A 26,060-nucleotide genomic window follows, 5' to 3' on the forward strand; every position below is an offset into this window, starting at 1 on the left:
CCTAGGTTGACGAAGTACAGTCAACAGGTTGCGAATGAGGCCTAATTAGCTGGTCACCGGAGCGCACCAGGCACTAACGTTGATGGTGTCACACATTATGTTACGTGCGTCTACAGCAAGTGTGGCATAAACAAATAAGTCATGAGGCCACAACAACTGTGGAGCATACACTACGTGAGACACAGCAATTGTGACACGTAGAATACGTGGGGCCACAACAACTGTGGAGTACGTATTAACGCACTCACAGCTGGTATAGAAACCTGTGATGTGATGCGGTAATCGGCAGGGACACACGGCTCAAGGGGACCTGTGTTGCACCCATATGATCACTTTAATGATTAAGTCTATTGAATATGATTCCAAGTTCAAGTCATGTTTCACGTTATGTTATGTTCAAGTTTACGTTCACGCAATCATGGTAATCCCATGAGACAAGAATATGTTCCAAGTTCATGTTATGTTATGTTTACGTTTACGTTATGTTCCAAGATCACATTTATGTTATGTCATGCTCAAGTCCATGTTATGTTTCAAGTCCATGTTATGTTTCAAGTCACGTTCATGCTAAGCTTCAGTTTCAGTTTAAGTTATGTCAGTTATGTTATGTTGTACGTCAAGTTATGCTATGATTATTTATGATTTGATTATGCATTCATGCTTTTACTGCCATGCATACATCATTAACCTGTGTGGAAGTTTCATGCTAACTTGCTGAGATTTGTAATCAAATCTCACTGTGGTAGTCTCAACTACCATTCCCCACGAATGGTAGATTTTGTTACAGGATCTGAAGGAGAATCGAGAATCGACCAACTGGAAATGATCGACTAAACAATGGTGTGACGTAGATGGTGGTACAGTAGTTACCTCAGATTACTACTTGTATTTGTGGAGTTCAATCTCCAACACTCTTTTGATCATAACCATTTTGGACTAGTGTTGTGATCTCAATTATTTAGTACGTCATTATGTATGAAGTATGTTTTAAGTATTTGGGATATTTCAGTTTGGTGCATAGTATTGCTAAAGAAAAAAAATTATCCGCTGCCAATATTGCATAATGCTAGATGCATGTTAGGAATATTGCATCTTATATGTCATGAACGGGGGCAGGTAACCTTGTGTTGCATGTCTCGACGCTTCAAATGTTCGTCCGATCCCAAGCGGAATTTGGGGGCGTCACACTTCTTCTTCCGAGATCTTCCCTCCCTAGAAGCTGATCTGTCTCTCCACAAGTTTTTAGCTAATCACCTAACGATTTGTTAGTAATTTAGTATTATAATATCCAATGGATGTGGACTTCATCTCAATCTCTGTAACTCTCAAAATTTCATATTTTTAAGATATTATTCTCTTCAGATTTAAGGTCCCTTCTGCAAAACTCTTCCGGCATTTGTGCCGTTGAGCTCTTGCATTATGAGGCCTAAATGTTTTTTCTACTCTTAAATCCAACAACCCAAAACCATATTATATGGATAGACTTAGATGGGTCCTGGGTATAATGGTTTTTGTTTGAACCTACCCATTGACCATTAAGTTTTAATTGTTTGTAAATTTAAATTTCATGTTTCCCCTATCGGGTGGGTTGGGGAAAAAAAATACTTTAGGCATCTCATTTTTGTGGTTAGTTGAGCAGGTCAAGTCATATCCTCTTAGTTTCTTATATTTGTAGAAGCTAGAGTTTGAGAGAGTTAATCCAAAACTTCTTTCATATCTTAATTTTATTTTTCTTGGGGTCTAATTTGCTACTCACTCGAAGATGAAAAATCTCGTCTTTTCCTTTACTTCGAGCATTTTTCTTCCTTTACTTTTCGCTTTTCTTCTTTTTGTTTGTTTTTTTTTTTCTTAAAGCTCCCATGTACAGCTGGTTGCCCACCGTTTGCACATGCTGCTTGTACGTAACAGATTTGGTAGGAGAAAATAGGTAGATGCATGAAGTGACTATTTGAAGTTTAAATTTATATGTTTTTTTATAGTTAAAAACTCTCAAATTCGAATAAAACGAATCTACGATAAAAATATATATATATAATTATCTAAATTAAATATGACATGAATCAATACGAATGAAATAATAAAATTATATTTACTATTTCTTTACTAAATTAGAAAGAAAGATGTTGCATGATTAATACTATTTAATCTAATAATTATTTTATAATTATCTACGTTTCTTGAGAGCCTAAAATTTGAGAAATAGTATTTTTCTTGAAGAAAGAATAAATAGTATTTTGAACAAAAATAATGATAGGCACTTCTTACTACTTATTTATTACTCTTTTTATTTATTTTAATTATTTTCTTTTACTTAGTAGTTAAGGATGTGACTATTAGTAAAGTTGTATATTTTTTTAATGATAAGAATGTTAAAAAAAATACTTAAAGAAAATAATAAAAAAATAAAATTTCAAACATATTATAGAATAAAAAAAAAAATGATAAAAAAGTAGTAAACATATCATTATCATTTGAACAATCCCCTTAAAGATTAGAGGAACGATGAAAATAAAATGAAATAAAAGAGAAACTATCGATAAGAGGAAGGGTGATAATACTTTTATATCTCATTTACTATTACTTTATTATCTAACTATTTTTTTTCATTTTGCTCTTTAAATCGGATTAAAATTTTAGAACATAACTTTATTGCATAATCTAAAAGAAAACCAATTGAATTAACCAACATAATTATATAATTTAATTAAAAATATCCCTTCTTTTGCTCTTTCAGTTTCAAAAGACTAAGTAGCAATCAAGTGTGATATACATATTGTAAATTATAAGGGGAATATCAAACTTATAATTTTTTTTATAATTTTTTATTAAAAGAGAAGATATTTATATAAGAATAATTTTATTTATCATCTCTACACACTACATTTATTTTTATTTTTTATTTATTTTTCTTATAACAAATGGAAAATACTATTCCCACATAAAGTTTCTACTGAATTTAATTTTTTTAATCTTTTTATTAGTTAATGATTAAGAAAGTGTATTTAAATTAATTTGTGATTTTTAATATTTTTTAAAAATATTTAAAGTGTTTAAAAAATTGATTGAAAAAAAGAAAAAAAAATTCTGCCTTTCGGTGAGGATTCTCTGTAAGAATCTTCTGTAGGTATAGTAGAGTTCATAACAAATATGTGATATATGAATAATAAATAGAACAACTTAATTAGTTTAATAAGAATAAAATAAAATAAAATAAATATTAAAATATGTAAAGTGTATTATGGGATAATGAGTATCATCTCTCCTTATATAAAATTGAATTTATTTTTAATTAAATTATATGATTATGTTGATTTATTTATTATCTAGATTATATAAGAAAATTATATTCTAAAGATTTTTATCCAAATTCAAGAGTAGAATGAAAAAAAAAAAAAAAAGTTAAATATAAAACCAATAATAAAGTAGTAATAAAGTAGGTGTGTATCATTACCGAGGGGAAAGTGTAGTGTATCCGGTGTGAATCTCCACCGTTCTAGACGCTACTGGACCCTTCTGAACTCTCTGCATAATCAAATCCCCCGCGATACCAACATCCATTTCGAATCTTCTCAGCTCGCACTGCCATCTACTCCGATCGGCCTCCCTCCCTCACTGCCGCACCAGGAGATACAGAACCAACACGTTGTTACCGAAACATGTTCGGCGTCGTTTTCCCGAATCGTAGTTTCCCTATGGACATCTCTACCTTCTCCCAAATCGACACCTTCCACTGGGTCCTCGACATGAACACCTTTGTCGGTACGTTTTCCCCCCTTATCGCCCGGCGCTCTTTATTTCCTCACTAATTCCTTTCTAATTATTCTAACTTTGCGCAGGTGAGGCGTACGATCAGGTTCGTGAAATGTGCATTTTCCTCCTCAACAGTTTCACTCTCCCACCGGACAAAGCCTTGGCCATTTACATCCAATCCCCCGGCTCTCCCTTCCTCTTCTGTGGCGCGGTCACTCTGGGTCGCCCCTCGGCCGTGCTCTCGCTTCCGTGGCCCGAGCCGGGTGGGCAGATGCAGCTCACCGCTGACGCCGCTCCGCTATCGGCCAAGATCGGGGTCTCCGTGGAGGACTTGGCCACGCTTCCCTCCCTCGACGTGGTTGCCGAGAAGAAGATTGAACGGCTCGCCTTGAAGGTCGGGGAGAATCTGTTCAATTTCATGCAGTCATTTTGCGGCGTTGACGGGAGCAAACTAGTGGTGCCTATGGATATTTTGGATCGGTGGTTTAAGAAGTTTCAGGAGAGGTCGAAGCGGGACCCGGAGTACTTGAAAGGCTTCGTTTTGTGATCATTCTGTTTATGGATGCAGGTATTTGTAATTTATGTAGCGTATGTTGCAAAAGCGGTTCATCTGTGTTTCTTTTCTGGGTGAGGAAGAAAATTGCAAAATGCCCTTTGTGGGTAATTTTTTATTTTCTTCAATATGTATGTTGATGCATTTTCACTTTGTCTCGGTGGTTAACAAGTTTTAAGCAGTACACTGCAGCAGTAGAGAGCAGACTCCAAATCGAGAACGTTTATTCAATTCCAAATGTATTGGAATTGAGGTCAAAGCTAAAGAATTTTACAAGAAGAGGAAACAAAGAAAGTTTTTTTCATTTTTCATCGTTAGAGGAAACAAAGAAAGTAAACCAATAGGTTCGTTGTTGATAAGGCTAATGAGGGCACAAGGGAATGGAATGTTTTGAATTTTCTTCTTTGTTTTAGGTTGGTGGTGAAAATTGAAGGATGCAGAGTCTTAGGCAGATGGGAAGTTGTTTTAGTCTTCGCAAGCTGATCCTTTGAAATTAACTTTAGTGATCAACCCTGAAACCACGATCATGTGCTTAGCAATTTTTTTATCTGCCTATGGATTCGATGAGAATGCAGGGACAATATGTTGTCTGAAAGTTAGTTGCTCTCTAGAAGCCGCAAAGGGTAGCCATTTTGCGTTAATAGGCCTTATCTGAAACGCTCCAATGTAATGTTGTAGGTGTGCCTGGGTCTACGTTAGTCGAATCTAGGTAGAATCCTATCTTGGAACTGTTTCGAGTGACTACACCCGTTTTACTCTTGGGGGCCTTCTGTGTCATGTTATGTTGTTGAGAGAGGCAATCTGTGTGAGTTGCAAATTCAAATTTCTAGAATTGGCAATCTTATGAAGGATGTGTGCATATGCAGACTTGGACAAGTAAAATTTTAATGGAAAGCATTGTATGACTAGCAGCACTCGTTACTGCCTCAATTTTGTTCTGGGTTGGTTTTATGGCTCCACAAGGATAATGAAAGAAGTCTGGAGTACTGGGAGCCAAACCAAATGGGACAGAGTGTAATCCGATACTAACATGCCTCAATTTTGTTCTGGGTTGGTTTTATGGCTCCACAAGGATAATGAAAGAAGTCTGGAGTACTGGGAGCCAAACCAAATGGGACAGAGTGTAATCCGATACTAACATGCCAATTGCTAGGATTAAATGGTAGAAAAGACAAAAAGAAAAGAAAAGTGTGGTATGCCTAAAATGGTTGAGACAAGGTTAGGTTGAGTTGTTGGGTTGATTTATGGTCTTAGATGTGAAATTGCGAATCAATGCTGCCATAGAAACATCTATACATCAAGTCAAATAGAGATCCATAATCAGTCGGACTTGTGCTTACTCCCCTGTGACCAAACTGCCCATGTTAAGTTTTGCCTTAATACTCTAAACAATTAGTACTCAAAAGTAAGAAGGGGTTGGGATCACAAATGGCTACATTATGTCAATAGTTACTCCACATAACCTTTAAAGGTCAATCGGTTTGATTTTAGCGGATGCAGTCAACCTAAGCAAATTGAAGCATATAATGGATCAGGGACTTCTGGACATCGCAAGACATCACTTTAAAGGTTCTTTGGAATTTAGCATTTGGCATGAATGTAAAAAATTGTAAAGATCAAGGAGTAAGAAAGGAGCATTAGAAGGTTATTTGTTGTCCTTTCGAGGATAACTCTACATGTGTGTTATGTTGTAAAGGACAGTGGGATAGACTCATTGATACACTTCTTAATACATTGAGGCGATAAAAAGAATGACAATGGTTGTCCTTTTGCTGTGACAGGTTTTTTTTTCATATATTGCTAATTGCATAAGAAGATTGACTTCTGATGTAGAAGTTATGAACATATTCATGTATTTTTTCTCAGAAGAGAGGGGGAAGTATCTAGCAGTTAAAATTGCTTATTGCTCTGCAATAATAGGCTATGAGTGAATCCGGGGTTTACAACTTTACATCCCAGGAGTGGGCCGAAAGGATCCTGTCTTGATGAAATTATGCGTCTTAAAAGAAATAAAGTGCTGTTGATCAGGAGAAAATGGGGGGGATATAGAGATGTCGCAGAGTGTCTGTCATCTCATAGTATTGGGAAGCATCCAGCCCATCTGGTTTGCAGTCGGAAACAATACAATTCTAAATAGAGCCACGAGTCATTAGTTGGAAGTACACCAGCTGATGCCTTGAACTTTTGGATACTGTTTGCATTTGACATTCTACTATAAACATCCATATCTTATAGGTGAAAGAGGCAGTCTTTTACTTGCATCAAAGCTCAATTTTTCCACGTGTTTCAGGAACTTCTTTGTGGGCGATGTGCTGTTTTTGTTTTTCAATCAATGCAAAGTTATTTTATTTTCGGTTTATAATGAGAGAGCATCCTGTCAAATGTGTATAACAATTAACAGATAATATGCTTTGTGTGATATAAGGATAAAGGTAGGTGGGATCTCACATTGTTTGGGAAGAAAAAAATTATTGTTGTTTATAAGGTCTTAATGGGACTCCAATTGTATCATTGACTAGTCTTTTTGGAGTATAGATCATATGGTTTAGATCTTCCATTGGAGCGTTACACTGACATTTCTGGGATTTTGACGGTTTTTTTTTTTTTCTCTCTCTATTTGCCTTGATCTTTGGTCTAGTAAGAACTTTAATCAGCTGTTGATTGGCAGGATGATGACCTTTTCTTTTTCTTACTAGTAAGTTACAAGTGCCTTGGGTCTTAACTCTATTCCATCCAATCTAAGTAGCCAAGTAGACCCTGTACGTACCACTTCAAGACCTACTCCCGAGGGGAGGAAAAACAATGAAATCAGCCAATTCTTCAATTTCCCTTTCATTCCATTAGCGTACACCAGACAGGATCAGAAGATAAAAGGAAAATTTTCCATTATTTGTTTGTTTTCCTATATAAAAAGCACCAGTGGAATAAGAAAGGACTGCTCTTTCTTTTTATTTTTTCCTCCTGTCTTTTTCTGTATGGAAAGGACTGCTTGATTTCACGATTCGATGCCTTGCATCTTCCTCAGAGTCGACACAAATTCATAGATTTCTTCTGGGTCTGGAAGAACTTTGGCCACACACTGTCGTTGCAAGCACCTCTTGATCCAAGCCGAGAATGTGGGACAGTGATCTTCAACTTTAAAGCCCCCAATTTTCTCATATGCCACGAACCAACTGGTTAGAGCAATTGCTATGATGTCAAGAAACACGAAGCATTCACCACCGAAGTAATCCTCCTCCCCAAGAGCTCACTCTAACTGCTTCAACACCTCTATGAACTCCTCCTTGCCTGCCTCTTGTGCCTCTCCATTGTTTCTCCATATTCTCCCGCCCGCCTCATATACCTTCCCAGTGTAGATATAACCATAATGAAAAACATAATCCCTTGAGTTTAGGTAAATACCATACAATAACATAAAATAATCCCTTGAGTTGTTACACTTCTTTTAATGCTAACTATAAATTTAAAATTTTGAATCTTGCCGATCAGATTTCATGCGTTGGAACTAACCTTTTTGTCGATGAAGTCAGCCCAGAAGCGAGCATGAGCTCTGGCATACGGGCAAGTTGGGAGTAGTGGTTGAGCAGGCCAGACCTCATCGATATAGCAGACTATGATCGTGGATTCACAGATGGGCTTTCCGTCATGCAGCAATACAGGCACCTTCTGGTGAGGGTTCGATTTGAGTAACAGCTCGCTCCGCTCTATCTTCACGTTGCACACCTTTTTCCTCCAGTGCAGTTTTTACTCGCATGCTAAATGGACTGGCCCAGCAATCCAAAAGAACCACCTCTCCAGCTTTTGACATCTTAAACTGTGAATCTCTCTGCTTGGGTGCGTTTGGGTAGTGAGAAATGTTAAAAATATTTATGAATAGTTATGAATAGAGATTGGAGTGAGTTTGTGGGTTTTATAGAGAATATTTTGAGTTGTTTGGATGTGTGAAGTATGTTGAGTTGTTGACTTTTGAGTAGGTAGTTGAAAAATGTATGGGTCCCATAAATATTATAGTGATTTTGTTTTTAGTAATAAATATTATAATGATTTCATTATAGTAATTTTTTAATATTAATAAATATTGTAGTGATTTTATTTTACTTTATATATAATAATGATAAATATTATAATAATTTTATTTTTAATTTATATATAATAGTGATAAATATTATAATGATTTTATTTATATATATATAATAGTGATAAATATTATAGTAATGTTATTTTTTATTTATATATTATAGTATTTTATTTTTTATTTATATATAATAGTGATTTTATTTTTTATTTATATATTTTAGTGATTTTATTTTTTATTTATATATAATAGTGATAAGTATTATAGAATGTTTGTGAATAGTTATGAGTAGAGATTAAAGTGAGTTTGTGGGTTCCATTGAAAGTATTTTAAGTTATTTCGCATGTGAAATATTTTTAAAAGTACGAAAATATTTAGAAAGTGTTAAAGATACTCTAGTACCCAAAGGTCCCAAACACAGCCTAAGGATACGTTTGGATTCGCAAGTTATCTCAGCTCATCTCAACTCATCTCACTACTATTCATTACTATTCAACAACTTTAACTCACAAATCTCACTACTATTTACAACTCATCTCATTACTATTCATAATCTATCTCAACTCATTTCAGCTCATCTCAAGTCATCTTAAATCTTCTTCTTTGTTCTGTGGTAACAGCAATGAGAACAAACTAAGTTTATATTTACAAATGGGTAATCGTCGCCAACGAGAGTAACAGTGTCTACAACTCCAATGGGTCTTCTTTTGGAATATCCCGCCCAAAACAAGATGCCAGAGTTTTTTTTTTTTTTTTTAACAAGATGCCAGAGTTGTCTTTTAAGTATAGAGATAGGCTTTTGGAAGCCGTCTCATCGGGACGAGCACAAGGGTAAAATAAAAATAAAAACCAATCAATCAAATTTGTCTTGAAATAAATGATTAAATTCACATCTTTCTATCAATTTTAATTTTTTTTATAATGATCATTAACATGATATTAAAACAAATCTTCCTATTTCAATAAAATATTTGAATTTTGATAAATGATATTTGTAGTTTTAGAATACGCAAGTATCGCGTAATCTTTTTAGAAAAAGTGAGTAAATACAGGATTCACATAAAAAAAAACTAATTTTTTAATTATGAACTCTACTATTTTTTAAAGCTATTGCGCGGTGTTTATACATTGTACGACTGTATATAACATTACTTTTGAGTTTTAAAAGTATATAATCCTTTCCTCCCTAGTACGAAAGAAAATATATAAAGGTTTTTGGCTAATTTCTAAATGATTGCAAAAGAGGGTTATAAGGAAACAAAATATGATTAATCAGGCTATAGTTATCAAAATATACTTTCTTAAATTTCATGGATCCAAATCTCATCAAAGTTATATCTCCTTATAAAATCTTGTTATTTATAAATAAGTGTGTAAACACATCATTTATTGTGAGATTCGTCAAAGTATAAAAAAAAAATACAAAATAATGATACTTTTTGTAGGAAAATGATAGGGATTCCGCTCATTTTTATTTTTTTTTAAATTTATTTAGTGATTAAGAAAATGTTTGTTTAATAATATTGTGAATTTTTTTAAATATTTAAAAAGTGTTAAAAAATGATGTGAAAAAAAAAGTTTTAAAAATATTTTGTTTTTCACATCAATTTTTTAAAATTTTTAAATATTTAAAAAAATCACAATATTATTAAACAATATTTTCTTAATTACTAAGTAAAAAAAAAAGGAAAAAAAATTAAAAAAAATGGGAGCGGGAGCATGAGCAGATCCCTGACTTTACCCCTTTTTGTACAAGACAATGTGGAAGATTATTTGCACGTCAGCTATATATATATATGTATATGAATAAATTTGTTTTTCCCTTAAAAATGGGTTTTTAATTGCATGTTTAAATTCAATTACATTGTGGCACAGGCCAATTGGAGAAAAGTAAAACTGTTGGAAAGAGCTTCCCGTCGCCGCCTGTGATTATGTGGGCAGGCTTTTCCCTTAACTTTGGGCTGCTGCCTTGTTGCTCAGTGGGCCAGTGGGGTGGGGGGAGCTCTCATCTGCGTTGTCGGCCTTCAGTATTGTCGTAAACTCAGAAATCCATCTTTGATGAATTTATTCTATATATATATATATATATATAATGTGTAACTTTTTTTATACAGAGTAATACAAAAATAATTATAAACATAATTTAAGATTAAAAATATGCGTAAATTTAGAGACAAATAGTAAACGACAGAGTAAAGAGAAACTGAATATATAGACTCAATAATGATTGAGAAAATTAGCATTAATTTCTCATAATATTTTAAAGTAAAATTTTGGGTTTTAATATAATTTCGAGCATATATATATATATATATAGACTTTGAAAAGAAAATATATGGATGATATGATGGCTATTTCAATTTCCTAAAAGGGGTAGAGATAATTTTTATTAAGTTTTTCTTTAGAGGGATTAAGGGAGTTGGGTATATTTTAAAATAAAAAAAAATGATATTTACAGTTTTAAGTTTTACAATTCATACACACCCTTTTTTAAAAAATGAATAAATATAAAATTCATTTAAAAAAACTAAATTTTTAATAATAAATCTCATGATATTTTTCAAAAGGAGTGGTATACGCTCTTAATAGATCTCAAGAATTATATATACTATTACTCTTCAAAAACATTTAAACATTGGGGGCCCTCGATTCCTCCACCACCCGACAATGGTTGTTGCCATGTTGTCGTGTTGTCATTATATATTGCAATAATAAAGTTGTATTAAATTGTTATAGAAACATGTGGTACCACGTACAACATGACGCGTGTGATGCATCTTTTACGTGTACGTTGACATTTGCTCTTACAAATATTGTACTAAAGAGAAAAAAATAATGTCAATAAATTAAAACAGGAAAGAAATTTAAAAAATAAAAAAAAATTGCAAGTGTGCACGGCTCAAACATGGACCCAATTTATAAATTTTGGAGTTGAATACGAGTTTCAAATAAATTAGTACTTCTCATCGTCATTATCAAATTAAACCAACCTACGTACGGCATCTAATTTCTTTGCACAACTACCATGCACAAAACTTGGGTATTAATGGCTATGTGAACCGGCCAACTAGTTTTTGGTAACGTCAAGGATCATTTCCTCCATGTTGAACGAACACAATGAACAGCGTTTTCATGTGATCAGTTCATGGTCAAGGACAACTTCATGTGGTCGCGATGTTCCCACGAAATGGATTGACCATATTAATGAAGTTTCTCAACTACCACGTTTAAAGCAAAGTCGACGCTGTAAACGATACATGTAGTTAGGAAAAGGGTGCATGCAATTACGCATATATGGCATGCTTGTAAGACTTTTATTTAAACTCTATGTCTTACACACCGACATTCTGATGGGTTTAAAATAGTTCAATACTTATTATTTAATTGATGAGTCACAATGAAATAAAATTAACTCTAATGAGATAAGATAGCTCTATATCTAATTATAATGGAACACAAAATCTCTAAATTTCTTGATAGCCAAAAGTCTATAAATAGTAAGGGTGTAAAAAAAAAGAAAGGGAAAACCGGACCGGACCGGACCAGCATAAACCTATCAAACCGGTCCGGTTTTGGACCAGTCTGGTCCGGAATCGATTTCCAGAATTGAAAAATTGGCTGGAACCGGTCCGATTTCGATTCTGGACATTTTTGGCCCAGACCAGACCGGTTCTATTTAATATATATTTTAAATTATTTTTTTAATATTATATATAATATGTTTTATATTGTATATAATTTTTATATATAACACATATAATAATATAAATTATAATTATATATAAGATAATATTATTATAATTTATAAAATAAAAATTTAATCTTAAATATAAGAATTTAATTGATCATATACTTTAAACATAAAATATATATATTAATTGAGAATAATGAGACCTTACTTCCTCTTTGTGTGTGTGTTTGTGTATACGGATTGCATTGTCTAATGGATCTCATCATAAGATTCATACTTATGGGGCCTTACTTATTTCCTGTTTCAATTGAGAATAATGAGACATGGAATTAATTAAAAGAATAATTGTTTCATAAGATTCATACTTATGGGGCCTTACTTATTTCCTGTTTCAATTGTGAATAATGAGACATGGAATTAATTAAAAGAATAATTGTTTCATAAGATTCATACTTATGGGGCCTTACTTCCTTTTAGTTTTTTTTTATTATTTTTCTTATTAAAATCGGAAAACTGGATCGAAACCGATAAAACCAGATGTACCGGTTCAGGGAGGTAACCGTTGCGTAATCAGTTTTTAAAAATAAAAAATCGGTACATACTGGTTCAGTTCTAAATTTTGTCTAAAATTGGACCGGTTAGACCCTTAATAAATGGTACAGAGGGATTAAAGGTTTTCAACTACAACATCATTGTGCCTCTAGCTATCGGGAGACACTTGTGAGATTAAGTTACTAGGGTGATACTTTTCTCATAATCAGGTCAGATTCTTTATAGAAAATCGAAGATCTAATTACTAATATTTATGTCAAAATATTTAACATGTGGTATCAGAACCAGATTATAGATTTTGTATGATCTCGATAAAATATAGATTTGATATTATTATATATTAATTTGGCATCATAATAACGTGTATTTCTCCCATTTTATGTTGATATATATTTGTAAAAGAAAAACTCTCACGTGATTGTTCATAATTTTACGAAATATTGATATATCTGCTTCAATCTATGCTTGAGTTTTATTTTATTTTCTATCTCATTGTTTGCACTATGTTGGTAGTGAGGAGCCGCTGTAGGTGTTGAATATTGATTTCCAACATGAATATCGAACACATGTTAACAAACCAGGAAAGGTATTTTATTTTCTCCCTCGTTTTTTGCCCTGCATGCATGAATATTGATTTCCATACATCTTTATATCGTAATCGCATGCGTCTTTAATCAGCTTGTTTACGCGGTGTACGCACAGGAAAATAGTGCAGGGCATACATGCATCCAGACATGAATTAAAAAATTAAAGCAGCTCGCTGCAGGATGATCAGTGATCAACTGAATCCAGAAACCGAATAGTTAGCTAGGGACGTTGGTTCTTTGTTGGAACAAGTTACGTAGTACTTAAGGTAGGGTCCGCCAATTCCTAGATACATACGTACGTGTGGCTGATATCAACTACTACTATATATAAATATATATCACGGCCTATCACGGCCTATACTTAAAAGCGGCTATAAATTTACTGTTTATAAATGAACAGTAATAAATAGTAACAAAAGATTTTTTTTCTTAAAAGCGGCTATAAATTTACTGTTCATAGATGAACAGTAATAAATAGTAATAAAAGATTTTTTTTCCGCATGATTTTTTGCCGTTTGCTACTGTTTATAAACAGTAATTATGAACAGTATTTAATATTTACTATTCATAGATGAACAGTAATGAAATGAATAGTAACAAAAAATTTTTTTTTTCACATGGTTTTTTTGCCGTTTGCTACTGTTTATAAACAGTAATTATGAACAGTAGGAAAAAATATTAATTTTTGAGTTTTAAATTTCAACCCTTCATCTTTAATTTTCAGATTTAATCAAACGATAGAAGTTTAAATATTAATTTAAACTAACATAAAATAGATAATTAAATTTTAAAAATTATATCATACACTTAAAATTAACTTTAATTTATAAAATACTAATTTCTCATCATTAAATAAAAGATAAAGTTTTACTGAATATTAAATAAATGATGAAATTTTATTAAATATTTTTAAAAAAGTATAACAATATAAATAATTAGAGTTTTAACATAATTTAAATATGATAATATTCTTAATTAACTAAAAAAAACTGCTACAACTAATGAAGAAGTAGCCCAAAAATATGTCTTGAATGTGTATTTCACTTTTTTATTTTCATTTTCCTTTTGTCATGTATTTTTTTAATCATCATAAACATTTTTTAAAAAAATAAAAAATTCACAAAATTATTAAAAAAACACTTCTTCAATCACTAGATAAAAAAAAAAAAAAAGGGCAAACGTCGCTCGGACGTTACCTACTGCTAGTATATATATATATATATATATATATATATATATTACTAGCAGTAGGGTAATATATAAATAAGAATGTTGTTTATCATTATTCATTATTGTTCATTTTATTATTTATCAGACGATACACACTTTTAAATATAAAGAGATATATATACGCACACATATATAAAAGATTAATTGGCATCCTAATATAATAAGGTCGGCAATGACAGAAGCGTCAGATCGACCAGATGACAGTAATTAATTAGTTCATATTTTATTATTATTTTTATTTGTTTTCTGTTTGGGCTATTTATTTGATTCAGTGATTGCGTTGATCTCTATAATGAACTTGGTTACTTTGAAATTAGTAGTACTTGTGTAAAATCTTGTATGGCGTAAAATTTTCTAATTGATAAAAAAAAGCACGTTTGCCACATTTGTCAAATTAAGAAAAAAATAAAGTGTAATTTTGAATATTAAAATAGTCTAATATATAAGAATAAAATTATTATTTATTTATGTTCATAATTTATTATGAAATTTAAATTATATTAAAAATTCAAATTAATTAGATATTTTTTTTCTCTTAAAAATGTACAGTAAAATTTCATCATTTATTTAATGATGAAAAATTAGTATTTTATAAATTAAAGTTAATTTTTAGTATATGATATAATATTATTCTCTTAAAAATATTCAGTAAAACTTTATCTTTTATTTAAATATGAAAAATTAATATTTTATAAATTGAAATTAAATTTAAGTGTATGATAGAATATTTATATTTTAATTATCTATTTTATATTAGTTTAAATTAATATTTAAACTTCTACCGTTAGATTAAATTTGAAGATTAAAGATGAAGAGTTGTAATTTAAAACCTAAAAACTAATATTTTTCTCTACTTTTCCTTTCTTCCTCTCTCTCATTCCCCACGCATGATTGTGGTATTACGTCGCACATTGACATTCATACGGACAAAAAAAAAAAACTCATTACTGTTCATTATTATTGTTGATGAACCGTAATAAACAGTAATAGTATATGCGAAAAAACAACTTCTTTACTGTTTATTATTGTTGATGAACAGTAATAAATAATAATAAATATAAATACTTTTAAATAATAGGTAGGAAGATATATACACATAGTCATGCATGCATCTGCATGTTCATATTTCTTTCCCTTAATTTATGTTCACAAGCTTTCGAGCTCTACGGAAACATGTATATATTGGGAGGAGACGTACGTATTCTGTATTCCCCCAGCCATTGGCCGGACGGAAAGACAGGGAAAAAAATAAACGAAAAATGTGTTATATAAGAGATAAACATGATAAATAATGGTCAATAGTTCTTTGAACCAAAAGCTAAAAGAAACTTCCGTGCAATTCCTTCCGGCTTCCACGGTCGGCATGTGGGTCCCACATATCGATTTAGTTCTATGTGTTTTGCATGATCAGATTTTGATCATCGAGTTCACCTTCTATTCCTACCTCTTTACAAGAAAAACCTATATTTGTGATTAATTATTTGTAATAAAAAAATTATTTGTAACAAAAACAAGTTTATTTTAACAAAAAATAATTATTTTATTAAAAATAACTAGTCACAAATAAATAATTTTTTTATTATACCCATCTTACTCATATTCTTAAAATTCAAAATCTCCGTATTTTTCTATTCAAAATTGTGGACTAGGAATATTTTTTTTTTTTTAGGAATTGGCCGGATTCAAAATTGAGAGGCAGATCGATCAGGCAGTAGGGCCCATTGGCAAAGTATAGTGTTGAATATCAAAGAGTCATGGAGGTTGAGACCACAAGTATTGGAAAAACTTTCCAAAGTGGTCATATTCTTTAGTGTTATGGTACAAAAATTCTAGAGAAAGATAAAATGGGGATATGTACATAATTTTCATACACATTTTCCCAGTCTTTTCCTCACTGATCATCATCTACGCTTTCTTTCTACTCAATTTTCTTTTCTTTTCTTCCCTCTTAACTTATATTAAATGAAAAAATTTAATTATATACGATTATGTACACTAATACGTACACTCATTTAATATGATTGATTAAAAAATAAATTTTATTAAAATTAATACTAATTTAAATTTAAAATATAAAGACAACAACATTAATATACAAACTTATTTATATATAACAAAACTCATACTAATTCTCTTTTTCCCACAAGCACACGCCCGCCGATCGAGCTGGTCGCAGTGAGAAAAATAAATACAAATGGGTGCCAAAAAGATTAAGGCCGGGAAAAGAACAAGAAAATCACAATCAGGAAGAGGCCATCATCGACATCTGTCACGGATCTAAAGTGCATACGTAATATATATATATATATATATATATATATGTTTGGTGCTTTACTCCTGTCCACTAAGATTTAATACACTTTATAATTATGGCATTACATGCATTAAAAAGCCAATGAAATTCCAGTTAGACAATCGTTCAGCCTAATTGCTTTGAACAATAATATCTTGGGGATTGGCTTTTAACATGACTAATGCAAGGTGATGGTGGCTCTACATGCATGCAAGATCGCATATCGAAGAGAATTAAGAGGAAAAATGTGTATATATATATATATATATATTTCAGTCAATTACGTGAAATGGAATAAACTGTTTAATTCCCCGATATTCATGTCATGTCTACTGATTCCATGCAGTACACTCAAAAATGAAATTTTTGTGGCCATTCAATGATTCAAATTCAGGAGGAAGGCTAATTAATTATAATTTTTACTGATTTATTATTTTTATTATTTTATTTAATTATATATATTTAAAAATTAATATATGTATTTAAATAAAATAATAAATTATATATTAATATGTGATGTAGAGAATGAAGTAAATTTTTTTTTAAATTCAGATAAAAGGTCAGCAGCCATTAATTAATTATTTTCACTCAGCCTTAATTGTTTTATTTCTATCAATGTGCAAACGATTAGCTTTGAAATATGATGGGTCGACCCCTTTTCAAACACTGCAAGGTGACGATGGCTCTACAAGGCCATCTAGCTAACTTCAGTGCCACTGGAACTTGGGAGTTTATTTTTGGAATAAATCTACATCCATTCCGAGGATTGGTACCGATGCAATTTCTTTTTTTTTTTTTTTTGAAGGTATGATTTGATTAAGATGGGATGATATAATTTTAAATAAAATATTATTAAAAATATAACTTGTCGCTGGCCATCCTCGTGCTGCACGGCTCTTTTGTTTTTGTTCTTTGATCTTTTCTTTTGTGAACAATTTAAGTAGTTCGCTGGTCCACTGGGGTCATCATTTCGACTGAGAATTATATTCGTTTCGTACTATTGGCAGAGGATTGAATTGAATGTCTCGACTGAAATAATTCATCCACTAAAAATAACAGCAGGATAACTCATGTTGTTATGAAATCCAATGGCCCCTTGTGTGCCAAAACTCATTTCTGCTCGTTTTAAAAAAAAAAAAAAAAGAAGATGACAGTATTATAAATTTATTAATAATTTTTACTTGTAATAGAAGAAAATCGTGATTACATCCAGATGTCTGAAAATACAAATAAACATAAAAATCTAAAAACCAACCTCAAAAATCATAGAATAACTAGACAAAGTAAAAGAAAATCTAGAAGGCAAAACAAGAGACATAAGCAATATAAGAACCTGTAAAAAGGACACAAGCAAGTGAGATTATCAAAATAAAAAGGAACACGAACAACATAATAGAAACGACATTAAGAGATTTATAGATAAAGAAAATTAATTTTATCAAAACCTCTTAAACTGACAGGGAATCAACTACTGAGTTTCCTTCACTAAGTTCTAACTCGATTCCCTTTGAAAAAGTGGTGATCCAGACCGTTTAGACGAAGGACAGCAGGTTTTGTGTCGGCATCTTTTTGGGCCCTTCACATCCACGCTTAAGTACAAAATCTGAAAAAAAAAAAAAAAAAAAAAATTCCAGGAGACCAAAGAGCTCATTTTTCTATGGCCACAAACTAGCAAAAAGGGTCATGTCAGAAAAAATCCCATCTAATTCCTTTTTTTATAAAGTTTATTTTTCAACCCTTTTCGGCTTCATTTGGATTTTTTCGTTTGGATGTTTCACCCTCTTGGTTAAAACCATTGATGACTCTTTAAGTATTAGTGGTGTCTCCATTTATAGCTAGTTTTACAGCATTAATCCGCAGGCAATGATGGGAAAGAAAGTCCTTCTTGCGTGGGCACATAAGAGAGTAGCTATTGAATTTCACAACAGGAGGCCAGCCGGATCCCATCCAGTGGGAAGTCCTAAAGTTTCTAGACGGACTGAGGTTCCTTAAAAACTTCTGCCTAGCTACCTACCTAATTTTTAATTGTCTCGTGTGTGGTGTAAATGGCAAATGCTTTTAAATATAATTATTTTATATATATATACATATTGTAATTCGAAAAAAAATAAATTGAGATAACACCATGAATCATATCATTTTCATTACCAATTATTAGAAAGCATTTTAATTTCAAATGTCATCAAATATAATAAGGTTGACGTGAGGGGAGTTATTCCCAATGATGGGCCTGACCGAACAAGCCAAGCCCATGCAGTCTGGATGGCCCTAAAGGCAACGCGGTAAGAGAATAAGATGGCCCAAGTCAAGCCATGAATGACAAGGTTAGCCCATGAAGCCCACAAGAAAGCCGTAAGGCAACATAAGCGGGGCATGGGGACTAAGCCAGGAAGCCTGACACGAATATTGGCTGACAAGTCGCACGCACAAGGTTAAGGACATGTTAAGGACTTCGGTCAAGTCTCTAAATACTATGTTGTCCACGCCTTGGTTCTCCTTATGTTGACCGAATGTTCGTTCCTCTCCTGCTCTGTTAGTGCACAATATTGTAAATTTTGGTGAAGTGAGGTTAAGTGTTTATGGTTGGTTTAGTGTATGGGAATGATGGAATAGATGAAAAGTAAGGAACTCCAATGCATGAATGGGGCACACGACTATAGTGGAGGCACTAAAGTTGGCGCCACTTTGATGTATGGAATTAGGGTTTGGAGTATGGTATGGCTAGGGTTGCCGAGATCTTTGGGGATTGACTTGATTGGATAATTGAGAGATTTAAGGAATGTTCCTTAAATCTAGGATCTCAATATGGAAAGTGTATGGCCGGCTATATAGATCGATATAGAATGGAATTAGGGTTCCTAAAATTTAGGAACACTAATATAGTAAGTAGGACTTTCGGCTAGGGAAAAATGAGTATGGAAATAATGGTGGTAGCCGAATATGGTAAGTGGAGAATTCTACTAACATAAAATGGATTAAGGAAAGAATGAATTTATGGAAAGTATGACAAACACTAAGTGGTCGAGATTATGGAGTACGAAAGGATTGAATTAAGCAATGGAATGGATGAACACAATGAACAAACTAAGAACAATCAATAACTTGAATGAACAAAAGATAGATAATCAATTATGATTCACGAATTGCACATAATTGAAAGAAAACCTCATACATTGATAACTTGAATCACACATATTTAATGAATTGCAAGGTAGTGATCCTCTATTTGGAATTTACGAATTTCACCCAAAAAACCCAAATGCAAAGGCACCGAATTATGATATCCTAAACAAATAATCTCCCTCTAAGGTAATTGTCAAAAGATGTAAAGTAAATGACTAAGGGTCCTATTTATAAAGGTTACAAAGTGGAAACTCCCAAAAGGTCTATTGGAAAATGATTAATTAAATAAAATAAGATAGTAGTGGACGGGCTAAGGTGGCCCGTGGTATGCTAAGGCCCATGGGTGGGCTATGTTGACTCTTGGTGGGCACGACATGGGGCCTTGCATGGCTAGTTGATGGGCGTGGCAGGGTGCCACGCATAGGCTTGCTGGATGGCACATCAAGGTGTCGTGCATGACTGCTGCATGGCCCAGGCAGGTGGTGAGGGGCTTTTTCCTCGTAGCGCCGTTAGCCACTAAATGGTGGCTTTTGGACTGAGGGGAGGGGAGTTCGAACTGAGCTAGGCTGGCGTGGGCGCGAAATGGGCAGAAAAGAAAAAAAAGTTTGAAGAAAAAAAAAATGTCAAAAGGAAGGTAAGTATACAAATAGGTGAGGGTTAAAAGTCAGTATGATTAAAAAAAAAAACAAAAAGACATGGGTAGTAGACCGATAATATAAGGTAGTAAGGATATCATTACTCCTATAAAATTATCAGCCTAATCATATCTAAATAAATTATCGTTGGTTCGTTCAAACTTCAAAGAGACGTATATATTAATGGCCTATTTGTACACTATCTTGCTTAATTAACTCATGATTATGCTAATTAAGAATGCAGTCTGTTTGATTGACTGTTAAGGACAAACTTGCCCCTGTAACGTCTGTCAGCTCATCAACCTCACAGCCAAAGGAATTAAGCAACTCTGCCAAATAACAACTTCTGGAATGCATGCGTAGTGCTTTGCGCAGCACTCTACACAGTGCTCCTTCATTTCTATACATAACATAATACAGTTTTAGAATATTCCATTGTATCTCATGTCTATAAAAGGCCATTGTGTAATACCATTAAGACTACTCAATGAAATACAAATTGTTTCAGAACTTTTACATGGTATCAAGAGCCCTAAAGGACTAGTCGTCCATGGCTTCTGTACTCAATTGTTCTTCTCCCACCCTCCCTCATCCAAACTTCTCTCACACCATTTCTATCAAACTTACTCCTGATAATTATCTACTATGGAAGGTTCAATTAGTACCCTACCTTCGTGGACAACGTCTTTATAAGTATGTTGACGGTACCTGTCCTCCACCTAAACCTGAGCTTGACAATAACTCTCCAAATCCTGCCTATGATGTTTGGCTCCAACAGTACCCGCTTGTTATGTCAGCTCTTATCTCCTCCCTTTCCGACTCAATCATCACCCAAGTGGTTGGTTGCACCTCTGCTTGAGCCATCTGGCTCTCACTACAGTCATCCTATGCCTCAGTTTCTCAAGCTCGTTTAATACAAACCCAGCTACAACTAGCCTCCCTCAAGAAGGGTTCTTATCATATTTCCTCTTATTTTCGCAAAGCTAAGGTTCTAGCAGACACAATGGTTGCAACTGGCCGCCCTCTTGCCCCTGATGACTTTCTTCCCTACCTTCTTGCCTGACTTGGACCGAATTATGATGCTTTGTCTTCTTTCGTTGCTACTAGGCTTGAACCTATTTCACTTGATGAACTTCTTGGTCACTGCTTGGCACACGAAGCTCGTTTGCTTCATCACTCAGATATGTCCACTTTTTTCTAATGAAGCCTCTGCTTATTTCACAACAAAATTTCCTTTTACTGCTTCACTTGGTCGAGGGGCTCGCGGTGGTGGAAATCCATATCGTGGCCATAATGGTGGATGTTTTCAATCGAACCGTGGCCGCACTAACAATATAGGTAACACTTGTCAACAATCTTTTTCATCTAATGATCAACGTTTGGTCTGTCAGGTTTGCAACTGCTAAGGCCATTCTGCATTCATTTGCCTTTATCGTTTTAATCAAGCCTACAAAGCTGCCCCATCCTTCTCTGCAGATTTTTCATTAATTTATCCTTCTAATCTCACCTGGTATCCCAATATTGCTGCCACAAACCACATAACCAGTGATATGGGCAATCTCAATATGCATGCTACTGAGTACCGTGGGGATGAACAGATTCGCGTTGGGGATGGTTCAACCATACCCATCTCATATTCTGGTTCTACCTTTTTTTCCTCTTCCTCTTCTCAATTTGTACTTAACAAAATTTTGTGTGTTCCTTCTTTTCAAAAGAATCTCATCTTAGTCCATCAATTTTGCCTTGACAATAACATTTTCTTTGAATTATTTGCTAACTCTTTTTGTGTTAAGGACTGCAAATCGGGGAAGTCTCTCCTTCACAGGAAAACAAGTAATGGTCTCTACTCAATCTCACAGTCGACTCCATCACCATCAGCTCAAACCAGTCAGCTTTCGGTTCCTATATGGCACTCAAGGCTTGGACATCCTTCCATCAAAGTTGTCAGCTCTATTCTTCTGCAACACAATTTACCTTATCAGCATACTGTTATTCCCTTTTGTAATGCATGTGCTCAGGCAAAACATCATCGATTTCTAGCTTATAAACGACTACATAAATCTAATTCACCTTTTCAACTTATCTTTTCTGATTTATGAGGACCTTCTCCTCACACATCTCCTAATCATTACAAGTTTTACATTATATTTGTTGATGATTTCTCACGGTACACTTGGTTATTTGCTCGAAAATCCAAATCTCAAGCCTTTGATGCCTTTGTCAAATTTAAAAACAATGTTGAACTTCAATTTAATACCAAAATTAAACAATTTCAATCGGATTGAGGAGGTGAATTTCGATCATTTTCTAAATACTTGGACTCGTGTGGCATCATTCATCGAATTACATGCCCTCACACTCACATACAAAATGGTATAGTTGAGTATAAGCATCGTCACATTGTTGATACGGGCCTGGCTCTACTTGCACACTCCTCGATCCCACTTCACTTTTGGCCCAATACCTTCCTTCATGCAGTATATTTAATCAACATGCTACCGTCACCCACCCTAAACAATTCATCTCCATATCTGTTATTGCACAAAGCCCATCCCGATTACTCTACTATAAATCTTTTTGGGTTTGAATGCTGGCCCTTAACCACTACATATAACCAAAATAAATTCTCCTTTCGATCCGTCCCCTGTGTGTTTTTGGGTCTAAGCTCAACCCACAAAGGTTTCATATGCCATCACATCTCTACAGGCCACTCCTTTATCTCAAAGGATGTCAAGTTCAACGAGTCTAGTTTCCCCTACTCATCCATGCCTAAGCCACACCTCATGCTCAGCCCGCTCACGTAGCTCTTCCCCATTTAATTTCAAATTCCCCAACGGTAACTTCTACCTCTTCTTCCTCCATTATGGGTCCTCCACCCTCAACACCACTTTTGTCTCCTCTGCGTAGCACGTTTCCAACCCCACCTCAGCAGCATGCTCATTCAATGGTCACTCGATCCCAAACCAACTCCCTCCGTCCACGACACTTTCACGATGGCACCATTTAATGGCCTTTATCACATGCATTTGTTACAAACCTCAGCCCTGTTCTTGAAACACCAGCAACTTATACCATTGCAAACCAATTCCCAGAATGGCGCGAGGCCATGGCTAGAGAGTTTCATGCACTCTTAGCTAATCAAACATGGTCCTTAGTACCAGCCTCTCAATCTACAAACATTGTCACTTGTAAATGGGTATTTCAGACTAAGAGGCTGGTCAACGGTTCAATTGAACGCCGCAAAGCACATCTTGTTGCTAAAGGCTTCCTTCAACAGTCTGGAATTGACTTTGAAGAGACGTTCAGTCTTGTGGTCAAGGTCATTACAATATGCATTGTTCTTGCTCTGGCTGTCTCTCAAGACTGGGAAAATCGACAATTTGATGTGCATAATGCATTTCTGCATGGACCACTGCAGGAAACGATTTTTATGTCTCAACTCGTGGGTTCTCCCATCCCCAAGATCCCTCTCATGTTTGCAGGTTGAACAAAGCAATTTATGGCCTTCGACAATCACCATTTGCGTGGTATTCTCGCCTAAGCTCGCGCTCATTGATCTCGGGTTTGTCATCTCGACTACAAACTCCTCTCTGTTTATATGAAAATCTGCCAAAGCTACGATATTTGTTTTGGTCTATGTTGATGACCTCTTGGTCACGGGTTCTTTCATGTCCTGCATCACTACACTTATCTCTACTTTACGTAATGATTTTCCAATTACTGACCTTGGTCGTCTACATTACCTCCTGGATGTTGAGGCAAGTTTTAACTCCAAAAGATTATTACTTACTCAACACAAGTATATCACCGATCTCCTTCAAAGAACTAATATGCAGTTGGCAAAACCAGTTAAGACTCCCATTTCTGCCTCGGAGAAACTCAATGCCTTCACTGGTCCTCTCTTCAACGATCTCACCTAGTATCGCAGCACCGTTGGCTCTTTGCAGTATTTGTCGTTTACACGACTAGACCTTGCATTTGCAGTTAGCAAGGTCTTACAATTCATGCCTAACCCTCGGATTTCACATTGGAAAGTAGTAAAAGCGAATCCTTAGGTATCTCAAACACACTTCCACCATCGGCTTGCAATTATCTCCTTCACCAACCTCCAAAATCACTACATTCTCGGACATCGATTGGGCAGGGTGTCCAAACGATCGCAGGTTGACTAATGGATACTGCATCTTCCTCAGGTGCAACCTCATATCATGGTCTTCCAAGAAACAGTCGACGATTGCCCTTTCATCAACAGAAGTAGAGTTCAAAGCAGTTGCAAACACCACAGCTGAAGCTGTCTGGTTGCAGCATCTTTGTCGTGACCTTGGGATCATTCTGACATGTGCTCATATTCTCTATTGTTACAACATAGGAGGAGAAACCTACCTTTCATCCAATCCTGTATTTCATGCTTGGACCAAATATGTTGAAATGGATTTTCATTTCGTACGTGATCATGTACTGAATAAATCCTTAAGTGTTGCCTTCATATTGGGGAAAGACTAGCTTGCAGACTTGCTTACAAAACCTCTCTCAGCTCCACGGTTTATCTCACATTGTTCAAGTCTTCGTCTTCAAGCTTTGTTGCTCGACTTGAAGGGGGATGTTAAGGACAAACTTGCCCCTGCAACGTCTGTCAGCTCATCAACCTCACAGCCAAAAGAATTAACTATTAAGCAACTCTGCCAAATAACAACTTCTGGAATGTATGCACAGTGCTATGCGCAGCACTCTATACAGTGCTCCTTCATTTTTGTACATAACATAATACAGTTTTAAAATATTCCATTCTAGCTAATGTCTATTAGGGGTGGCAATATGTGACACGACCCGTTAACCCAACACGAACACGACACGATAAAAGCGGGTTAGGGTTTAGCCTTAACGGGTTCGGGTCAAAACGGGTTGACCCGTTAAGACACGATTGCTTAACGGGTCACTAACGGGTCAACCCGTTATAACCCGTTATAACCCGTTAAAAAAATTAAATTTACCTTTATACCCTTAGACCTAAAGGGTAGAAAGGACGTTCCACTTCCTTCTTCAAGTTCTAAATTTGTTTAGATCTGTGTTTTTAATTTTTTATTATATTTGAGATTGTAATATTAATATATATACATTGTATGTTTTGTCTATTACATTTGGGATGTAATTTTAATAATGAATATTATTACAAATTGTGTGGATCATATTTGTTTGGATTGTAAATTTAGAGTTGTAGTTAGTTTTTTATTTTTTATAGATATTATTTATATTTAAATATTTATATAAAATCAATTAAGTCAAACGGGTCGTGTCGTGTCGTATCGTGTATGTCCAACCCATTAACGTAAACGGGTTGAAACGGAACGGGTCGTGTCGTGTTATGTCGTGTCAATTTATTTCTTATTCATTAACGGATCATAACGGGTCGTGTCGTGTCAACCCGTTATCTTATCGTGTCGTGTTCGGGTTTGGAATTTTGACACGAAATCCTTAACGGGTCGTGTTCGTGTTGACCCGTTAAGTGTAATGTACATACATTGACACGACACGAACACGACCCGTTAACACGATTTGACACCCCTAATGTCT

The 26,060-nt window shown here is 34.2% G+C and overlaps 1 protein-coding gene and 1 pseudogene across 1 annotated transcript; one reads left to right on the forward strand and one right to left on the reverse strand.

Annotated features, from left to right (window-relative positions):
* The first annotated feature begins 3,430 nt into the window (after positions 1-3,430).
* On the forward strand, positions 3,431-4,500 carry LOC108988233 (protein OPI10 homolog). Its single transcript, XM_018961434.2, has 2 exons — positions 3,431-3,759; positions 3,837-4,500. The coding sequence occupies exons 1-2, from the start codon at positions 3,657-3,659 to the stop codon at positions 4,295-4,297; spliced, it is 564 nt and encodes a 187-aa protein (XP_018816979.1). The 5' UTR covers positions 3,431-3,656; the 3' UTR covers positions 4,298-4,500.
* Positions 4,501-7,286: 2,786 nt separating this feature from the next.
* On the reverse strand, positions 7,287-8,203 carry LOC108988232 (annotated as a pseudogene).
* Positions 8,204-26,060: the final 17,857 nt, after the last annotated feature.

Source organism: Juglans regia, chromosome 1 (genome assembly GCF_001411555.2).
Source record: "Juglans regia cultivar Chandler chromosome 1, Walnut 2.0, whole genome shotgun sequence".
Lineage (NCBI taxonomy): Eukaryota > Viridiplantae > Streptophyta > Magnoliopsida > Fagales > Juglandaceae > Juglans > Juglans regia.

Bases quoted from the DNA above. Each gene is read 5' to 3' on its own strand.
- LOC108988233 (XM_018961434.2), top strand. From the start codon at position 3,657: ATGTTCGGCGTCGTTTTCCCGAATCGTAGTTTCCCTATGGACATCTCT. The intron at 3,760-3,836 runs GTACGTTTTCCC...AACTTTGCGCAG, and splicing joins CGACATGAACACCTTTGTCG to GTGAGGCGTACGATCAGGTT.